The sequence below is a fragment of the Montipora foliosa genome, chromosome 14 (genome assembly GCF_036669935.1).
Source record: "Montipora foliosa isolate CH-2021 chromosome 14, ASM3666993v2, whole genome shotgun sequence".
NCBI classification, from domain to species: domain Eukaryota; kingdom Metazoa; phylum Cnidaria; class Anthozoa; order Scleractinia; family Acroporidae; genus Montipora; species Montipora foliosa.
The window spans coordinates 14,727,848-14,737,847 of record NC_090882.1 but is presented as its reverse complement, the minus strand read 5'-3'; the positions used below and the strand labels follow the sequence as shown (position 1 = coordinate 14,737,847).

Genomic DNA, 10,000 nt, shown 5'->3' with positions numbered 1-10,000 from the left:
AAGTAACACAAACCAAAGCTTCGTGGAAAAGAAAGGTCTGTCAACCATACAAAATTAAAGTTACAAACAACAGACATCAACTTTGAAAAACGGTCAAGCTCAACAGTTTTCAAAAACTCCAATGAAAATCCATTTTAATCTTCTTTACGTTTGCCCAATTCTGCCTCCTTTTGTATTTGGTGCTCTATTCAAACCTTCCTTCAAGGTTCTACATGTAATTATAGTTACTCTGACTTATGTTTCGCCTGAATCGGTTGCCAGCTTCCAGTCGCTGAATTTGGATGAATTTCGTGACACAGCTGGGCCTTTAAGGTTGAATTCCTTGACAAAATTAATTAAGAACGTTTCCTTGTAAGCTTTGGGCACAAATAAAACATGATGTCCGAGAAGAAAGGAAGCCAATTTTGCAAGCGAAAGTCAGCTACTCCCTTAAAAACCTGTAGCATCAGATCATAATTTTGTGGTGGTGCAATGCATGCTGTCAGATGACCAAGAAAGAGGGCCAGGAAGGTGTGCTCATGATCAATCACGCCTCCCACCTCTGCAACCCTAAATTCTTACCCCGATCTTGGGGGAGTTTCCTTCTGATTCAAATGATCTTTTGCTTTTTGCATACTACAGTTTTCCTCTGTCAAGAAAATCAATTCCAGCCTTAGAATTACATCTGGCTGTGGTGCTGTGCTTTGCAGTAATTACAGGGAACATAAAAGACCAGTCAATCATTTTACGCCAGAACTCCTTACCCTTGCTGTGACAGAACATCCCTGACTTAAGCATCTGGGCCCAGTTGTTCGAAAGCCAATTAACTTAATCCAGGATTAGCGTAAACTTTTGTTTCATGTTTTCAACTTTTTGGAGAAAGTTTCTTTTGCTTATTTTTGTTTCTCAAGATTGACTTCTTCTAATGTAGAGTTTAGCCGAATATCAGAATTAAACAGCATTTGTGAGTAGAGAAATAAACTCCTTGGTTAATTTTTAATATGAGATTAGCGTTAATCAGCTTTTGAACAACCGGGCCCAATGCTGTAAGGAAAGGTGGATAAGGGCACTACTTACTTTGTCAGCTACTTTGCCAAGGAAATAATTAAGTTACCTTTTCTTCAAACTACATGTAACCGTGTTCTATTAATTCTAAACCTGTGTGTCATGATAAACATAACTTACACGTGTCTTAATCTTTTCTTCATTTCCCTTACGTCCTTTTCCTCTGGTCTGGCTGCCTTGGTGAGCATCTTGAAGTTCTCTTTTTTCCATTCCTTCATTTCTTCCCTATTTTTCCTTTTTTCCATCTTTCTTTCTTCCTTATCCCTTCTTTTCTCATATTTTCGTTCTTCATTATCTCTCCTCTTTTCTTCTTTCCTTTCTTCCTGCCCTCTTTTTTTTCCTTCTCTTCTTTCCTCTTTCTCCTTTTTCTTCTCTTCATTTCTTTTATCTTTTCTCTCTTCTTTCATCACTGTTCGGTAAACAAACTCTTTGAGTACCGGCACCATCTCACCATTCTTTCGGCCAATTCCTGGGATATGGTTGCGCAGCTTTGCAAAGAAGTGATCTGGGTGATGGATTCCTTCTTTTGCTTCACAATCTTCACAGAGGTCATAATCGGCACAAAAACTGCAAACACAATAAATAAAACAATGAGAAAAATCCTTTAACCCATTCTTTGATTGACTCCCAGCGGTTCCCCATTGACAAGTAAAACCGTCTGGCGTTAAACAGAATAAAATACTAAGTCTGGCCGGTTTGGGCTGGTTTGGACGTCAAAGGGTTAAGGTAAACAAGACTGCATGAGTTCAAACCATTCTTAGCGTTTAAAATTTCATCACTTATTATGCCAAAGATTTTAACCCATTGACATCTAGGAGTGAGATTTCATAGATTTTATTCTGTCCAATGCCAGAGGATGTCACGAGTTCCTCAATGGGTTAATTGACCAATGCTAATATTATTTAACTCTTTCAGCCTGTGATAGCTGAAGCGACATTGTACAATGCCAATATGGTTGGTGTTGACAGGATGGATCAACTACTTGGGAAAATGTTGTCTGCAGTCCAAATTTCCCTCACTGAAAACACCTGTAGTTTTTTGTGCTTGATCTGTTCATTGACCCAGACTAAAAATGCCCTTTAATTCGTTTCACACAATGACCTATAATTCGAAATCAAGATCCCCAAAAATGAATTCTTTAAATTCAAGAAGTTTCTCGGTATTTTTTGACTGTCTCATACATGTACAAGCTCCACATTATTGTTGACAACAACAAGAACTACGTTATCGCCTTGCTTTTAACAGTGAATAGAATTCCACGATTTTTGAAAAACTTCAAGATACAGTAGCACCTGCAGCATTAAAATAATGAAAACTTTTAGCCAGGGGGGTCCTCCCATCTTCTCATTTGTGACAGTCAACAACATAACACAAACCATATCTGTGAGACTGGAACAGTGTAATTTATGTCACCTGCAACTTAGTCATGTATGCATGGTAAGCTTGTCCTCCCGCCCCCCCCCCCCCCCCCCCCACACCCCCACACACTCACTCTTCATCCAAAAAATTGTCACTTTCACTAAAAACAGTATAGGTATCCTGGGTGTGAGAGAGTAGGAGGATCCCCCCCCCCCCATCTTGAAAAATTCTATTCTTCTACGACAATGACGATGACGATGACTACTACTACAGTGTACTACTACTACTATTATTATTATTATTATTATTATTATTATTCAATAAAACCTTTTGCAGAATTCCCTGATATTCAGTTATAAATTAGGCATTGTACATAAACAATAATCAACAAATTAAAGATAAGAAAGGATGAGCTGGTCTTCTAAGGCAAATTCAAATGCTGGCTCATATTTTAGGAAAACCTCAAGTTGAAGATTGCTTCAACTTGTAAATTTTGCTTCTTAGATAAGTCTTTGCTTAACACCGCAGCAAATTAGCCACTTCGGAGAAACTTACTCGCAGAAAATTCATTCAAAGCACAGTCAAACCTTTGAAGCAAATTTCAGTTGTAGTCTCAATAAAGAACTGTTCACAAAGTGTTTTTGCCCAACTTTTCTAGTTTTGGTAACTGAATTGTCACCTGTAGTCACTAAAATGCCACCATTGAAATTGAGAATACTCAAACAAAGACTTTTACCAGCATTTATAGCGAATTCCAATGACAGCTTGACTACATTCGGCACAGACTATTCCTTTGTGGACAACTGAAAAAAACAATGATTGTAACATACAAGATCAGTATCACTTGCAACAAGATTGTAATTTTCAGTTCAGAACTGTTCACAAAATCTGTATTTAAAGATTGAAATAATATTATGAATTAAATTTTAAGTATGGAAAAACTATCCAAGTCTAGGTTATCTCTTGTTCACATGATCCCACTAGCTGTGACCACACCTACAAGATTATTATTTTTGACTTTGCATTCTCAAATTCAACTCCATCATGTATTTCAACGAATAATGTTTTAAAACAAACAAACAAAAAAAAAATGACAAAAACAAATGAGGTTTTGTGTCATCATGACACCAGCAAAAATGCCTATTAAGCATGGGAAAAACATTCTTTAAATGTTAATAAATTAAATTTTTAGTTAGGCCACTGAATTTTTTGGCTTGACGAAATGAATAAGAACTGTTCTCTCCATGGACTCACCAACCTTAAGGTGCCAGCTCCCAAACCCATCTAATAATCCATAACAAATAATCTAATAATCCAGCCATAATAATCTAATGAACACCATTAATTTAAGCTCCATTTAATTAACCCTTTGACTCCCAGGAGTGACCAGTATATGTAAATTCTCTTCATAATTTCAATGCAATGTCAGTCAGACATGTATTGAGAATGAAAACTATTATCTAATCAGCTTCATATGTGATCTTGATATAACACCAAATTCTCATGACTACCCAACAAAGAACTCCATGGTACTAGTTTACATTTCGATCATAGGAATTAAAGAGTTAAGCTTGAATACCTGTAGTTAAATGTGGTGGGATGTGGGATGGGGGGGGGGGGGGGGGGGGGAAAGAGGCATTATTAAAATTACATGTAATAGACATGGGAAAATACATGCACCTTTCAAGATCAAAACATTTGAAAGAAGTTTACATTTCATGTGAATGACTATGTCCTTTTAAAGGTGACAAACTTTTTGATCCTCAAAGGTAACCAGTTTTCCATTTTATTTCAACAAAATGATCAGATTATTAGATACATGTACAAAGGAAATAATAGAGAGGGGTATTTATTGGGTTACTTACAGCAAGGCATTCAACTTGATGCAATTTTGGAACACACAAGATGCAACTTTCAAATGAATATACATGTACCACATGTTCATATAAACCAAATGTGTTTGTAGCGCAAATAATCATTCATATAATGCCCTGTATCCCTTGGACACCACAAACTTGTTCAAATTTGATGCAAGCTAAGTTTGCTGTGACTCTATGAAAATAATGAAGCTGTGTTCTAAAACCAATGCAATAAACCAATAATGCATTAACATTGGTCAATATTTTTTAACTACCTCTGGTGATCGTTGATTTTCCAGGAATCTGCTCAGGTGACTCTTCATCTAACTGGAGTTCTTTGAGATGCGTCACGGTTTTTTCGATTATTTGTGGCAGAGTCTGTTAGTAAAAACAACATTTGTCAATGAATATACATGTACATGGGATTGCATATATGCATGTAAGTTCAAGTACCATATTTGATAAAAACTCTCTGCTCAATAAGCTCCCTTACGCCCTACAATCTGCAATTCAAACAAATACATTTTTATTTCAATAAATACAGAGTTAGAAGCTTTGAAGACTGTCCAGTTCAAATTCAAATCCCCTTGTCTTTTGGTTTAAAAACCCCATGAAGCACTGCTGCATGCAATCCTCTTTTCAACAGTACATAATAATAATTCATTATTATTTACTCGTCATCATAGTGATGCCAGACATGGCTATGTACACTTTAAGCACAACCTCTAAGCTTTAACCACCCAAAATGGATTTGTAAGAATTTCATTAAATTTGGCTGAATTTCCTGCAGTTGAGTATAGGTAATGACATGATTTTGAGTGCAAGTTGCAATAAGCACAGTCAAGTAAATTTATTCAGATTAACAAAATTGCATGATCCTGTAGGGTGATTGCAATTTGTAGTCTTCGAAAAAATTTGCAAGGGAAATGAGTTTGATTTGCATAAAAGTATGCAACTCATTTCCATTTGAATGGTTGTGCACCAGGACTCCCTTTGAAACTGAGGTATGCAGCAACTAGGAAATGGTCTTTTGTCAGTGAGATCAACAAATCTTACAACTTCATTAAACAAAATTTTGCTTGCTCACTGCACACATTTACAATGTAGGTCTGGTCCTTTATAAAGCATTTACCCACAAAGTTGCAGACTGTCAGTTTTTTAAACAATTGCAGAGTGTTGCCAAGTGATCAAGGCACGAGACAGACTTTCTGGGTTTAAGTTCAACTACGGTGTACATGTACGTACTGTAGCCAGAGTTGTTCAAGTTGGTCGGCAGTCAACTCTTCAGCTACACTTGTAAGTAGACCATCAAATAAATTTTAAATTATTATTTTTTTGTCTGCCATCCACAAGCTGGGATTCTTCAATATATATATATTTTTTTACTTCAGTATATAAACGTAGTTTCATCTGCTCTGAAAAGCCCCACCCTGATGCAAGTGGTCATGGATGTGGTAATCGCCATTATCATCTCCATTTTCTTCTTCTTTCTTACTTTTCCCTTCTGTTCTTACAGTCACAGTACCTTTCTCTTGCTCACTGAAGACTCTTAAAACAGTTAGACAAGCTGATGTGGAAGTTTACTGTGCCTAAATTTCATTTTACTGCATGTCATTAAAAATTGAGATGATGTGAATTATTTCTAAAAGGCTGGTTGACATTGTGTCGATGTTATCTTAACATCACTATCAAGTCAAAGTTGATAAACTTTTTGTTGCTTTTAGTATTTCTATACAGGAAACCTTATTGCATGTATCTTTGCCTTGATTAAACGTTGTCAACTAGCCTTTTTAGGTTTTTAATGTTTTATAACCTTTTAAGAAACGCATTACATGTATCACAGTTTTTTTATAGTGACTGCCCAATGTTTTTTAAAAATTATTACTTGTTCTTCATAAATTTCAATTTGCCCCACAAGTTTTACCTCTTGAACAACACGTTGAACTGTTTCTTCCACTGATACATAATCAACTTTGTGATGTCTAGTGCCACTTCCAATCACACAACAAGGAGATTTGCCACAAGCTTCTACTTTTCTGTCTTGAATCTGATCAGGCGACGTTTCATTTTTGACACTAGAGATTTGATTCTCATTCTCTAGTTCGACGTCATCATTAGATGCCATCAAATTGCCTAGGAAACATAAAAAAGAATTAAGTACAGAGATCTCACAAAACCATGTGTATACGCATAAGAGTACAAGCATAACTGATAGAGGGCTTACACATTGGTTAACATGCATGAAAACCAAAAATACTAATCATACATGTACATGTACATGTACTGTGCATGTAACAATAATTTTCTCACAAAACTTCAAAAAGAGAATAATTCTAGAAATTTTGTCATGAATATGTATCAACATACAGTAGCAGAACAGTAGAATCTTGGTAGTTTTCAATCTCATAAAAAAATCAATAATTTTATTATTTCATTGAAAAAATGTCCAATCGCAGTTACCATTAGATTTAGTTATGGACAAAGGTTCATACTACACCTATTTTAGTAAAATGAATTACTGTAAAATAATTTTTAAAACAAATATGGGGAATAGAAAATCAAAGGCAGCAAGTCATGTCATTATTGTACCTTGCTGATTTACGAATACATAAGTATCTTCCTCCACATCTTCAAAAGATTGTAATTCAGTGGACAGCGGCTCTTCTTTTCCCTGCAGCTTTTGAAAAGATTTGCGCAACTTTTGATGCAGCGTGTCATTCATGGCAGCCAGCTCAACAGCAACACTTTCAGCCAATTGATGGTAACAGTTCTTCACACTGCGGCCTTTCCGAGATTTTTTGGGCTGAACAGAGGGTGGCGGAGGTCGTGGTGGCCTACCAGCTAGTTGGGGTACCATTAACTGCGCCAATGGGACATACTGATCTCCTGATGGTGAATCACTACCTTCCTCGTCAATACATGGTGGCTCCAAAGTGGACATGTTCTGCACTTGGTGTGTGATGTCGTCAGAGATCCCTTCATTGCCAGTGATGTCCTCTTCAACTTTGTTTTTTTTGGAGGGTGATTCAAAGGCTTCAACTGCCTCAGATGCTTCTTCAGCACCTGGGTCAGAGACTAGTGTTTCTTGATCAATTTTATCCATTTTTGCAGTCTTGAAGGCACAACTTTCATCTGATTGGGCAATAGAGTTGACTAAAAATTTGCGCTTCGGAGCCTGGAGATAAAAAAGAGAGAGAAGTAAATGACTGGATGTAAAATTACAATCAGAGCTACAAAATAAGTCATTCCAGAAAAAAATACACCTTAAAAGTCAGGGCTTAAGTCCATCTCTGTATACATTGTATCAGGAGTCATCTTAAATGAGTTGCTTGGCAAATGTAAACAAAAAAGGTCATCCACAAAGTGCTCATTTGGCTACTGGTCACACCACAGTAAAAGTTAATAAGGGACTACAATCTTTAATTAGAAATTATTTTGTCCTATTACTCTTTCAAAGAAAAGTACCATTTTAAAATCATCCCAAATCCTCAACTCTCTCATACGAAGCAGGAAGCAACTGCTTAAATTAAAACCAGCATAACAGATTGCTACATGTATAGTGATGGTAGGTTATGCCTGTTAGTTGTGACAGCTACATGTAAACAAACTGCACACCATGCCAGCCTTCTCAAAACGTTTTTGGGGAGCAGGTCATAAGGAAAGTGGAGACGGTTTTGGTGCTAAAGGCACCTAAGCAAGTGCCCAAAGGATGCAAGCTTCTAGGGGGTCTGAGGGCATGCTCCCCTAGGAAATTTTTCAAATTTAGACACTCACAGATGCAATTTAGAGCAATCTGAGGGATTTAAATTGACAAAATTTCACACATGGAATTGACACTTGCATGGAGTCTAATAAGAAATACTGGAATGTTAGTTAACTAAACATTTCATATGCGTGACAAAAGATATTGCGGACGCGAATTTGTACGTCAAATAAGGTTTTTTCAAGCTTCTAAAATATCTCCAGTGACTTTACGTTAGAGCTAAAAATGTGTTAAGTGTCTGACATTTTTTGACTCGTAAGAGACGGTCACGCTTTCTGAGGAGGCGGCGAAACTGGCCGGTTTTGAGAAGGCTGCTATGCTAATCTTTTTTAATCCTCTACATGTACAGTACTCCGATGGTCGAACTTATGACCGATAAAGCAGCTGGCCTAAAAAGCACAAGTTTGTAAATTCATGTACCTTTCTGCACTTGGTCGTTTACTTCAATTTGTTTTCTTCAATTATTGTGGCTCAAAATAGAAAAAGAGTGGTGGCATAAAATTTTGCATGTACCAGAAATACTCACAGGAGTTCCTCTTGGGGATTCCCCCAGTATGTCCTTAAAACATTCAATTTCTGTAGTTTTGCTTGGGTCAGATGGATTTTCTATAACTAATCTCAGCAATCCCGCTTTCTTGGTGACCTAAATGAAAATTGAACAAAAATATTAAGCAAAAAAGACAACAACAATGAGAGAAAGGGATCACCATTTTCTCCTTGCCTAAATTTTATTCACCCACTTTTCATGGCAATGAAAACTTGAATAGTATATTATCCCAATGATGCCTGGGAGTGAGAGTAAAATCTACAAGTCACATTTCAGGTGGGGAAAGGTTGAAGTATTACATGTATTATTAAATTCTCAACCTCGGTTAATGCATTTCTCGTGCTCTGATTGGTTTACTCAATCTCGGTTATCAGCTCATATACCTTCATTTGACCTTGTGATATTATCTCAAATGATTGCGCTAAGCGTTGCAAAGCTTTAAATTATTTTTGCAGGAAAGCAAAATTTCTCTCGGAAAAAAGCAAAAAGATTTAACATTCTTGTGGAACGTTTGGATCAATTCCAACGTTTCGTAGTACACGAAAAGGTAAGAAATGTTTTTGTGATGAGCCTGTGTCTGTCTGACCACCAGGTATTACATAACATCTCATTTTCATCAAGTTTTTTCGATTTTGCTTTAATTTTCTTGTCTTTTTTGCTCGTATTTCGTACTTCCAAACTTTTGGAGTTCAAGGAATTTAATAAAACAATTATTCCATTCACACTTGTTGGATGTGAGACTTGTCATAGCCAACTCGGCACTACGCACCTCCTTGGCTATTTACCATCTCTTATTATATCTCTCAGATAGTACGCGCGCTGTAATTGGCTAAATTAGTGGGCCGTATTCTACAGTATGGCCCGCTGTACAGCCCGCTAAATTTAAAATTTCGACAAAACATCATCTAGCGAGTTTTTCATGTCATTTCGGTCATAAACTTGTACTGAAAACTGTTTGAATCTTGCAAGCAACTATTTTAAACTTAACAGCCAAGAAGATTTAGTTTTTGGGATTTTGCCAAGGCATTCTTTGTGGCAGTTGAATCTTACGCTTCACTTTGACTAGTTTCCTTGCCCGCGCACCGGTTAACCTCAGAGATATAATAAATATCTTACTAACCTCGTTTTCTCGGTCCGTACTGTAAGTTACAGATCCTCGTTTTTTCCCATTGATTTATGGCCCGCGCGCTTCGCGCTTGGGCCATAAATCAACGGGAAAAAACTTGGTCTGTAACTTACAGTACGGACCTCGAACTCGGTTAGTAAGACGTACATATCCAATGCGTGCTCGTGGAATAATAATTGTTAAAATATTAGTACTAATTGATTAATTTGTCTCATGATGTTGATGATGATGTCATATGTTGTCACATGTGGTGTAGACCACTACGTTTTGACTGGATGAATGCTAGTCTTCTTCTGGGGATG

The 10,000-nt window shown here is 36.8% G+C and overlaps 1 protein-coding gene across 2 annotated transcripts in view; it reads right to left on the bottom strand.

Moving 5' to 3' along the window:
- Positions 1-10,000, bottom strand: part of LOC137984328 (next to BRCA1 gene 1 protein-like) — a 24,081-nt gene that overhangs the window by 12,181 nt on the left and 1,900 nt on the right. For both annotated transcript variants that reach the window (XM_068831478.1, XM_068831479.1), the window contains exons 5-10: positions 8,552-8,668; positions 6,852-7,437; positions 6,187-6,395; positions 4,538-4,640; positions 3,140-3,206; positions 1,165-1,611 (exon numbers count right to left, since the gene is read on the bottom strand). In XM_068831478.1, coding sequence (XP_068687579.1) covers positions 1,165-1,611; positions 3,140-3,206; positions 4,538-4,640; positions 6,187-6,395; positions 6,852-7,437; positions 8,552-8,668 — 1,529 coding nt within the window. The remainder of the gene's footprint in view (positions 1-1,164; positions 1,612-3,139; positions 3,207-4,537; positions 4,641-6,186; positions 6,396-6,851; positions 7,438-8,551; positions 8,669-10,000) is intronic.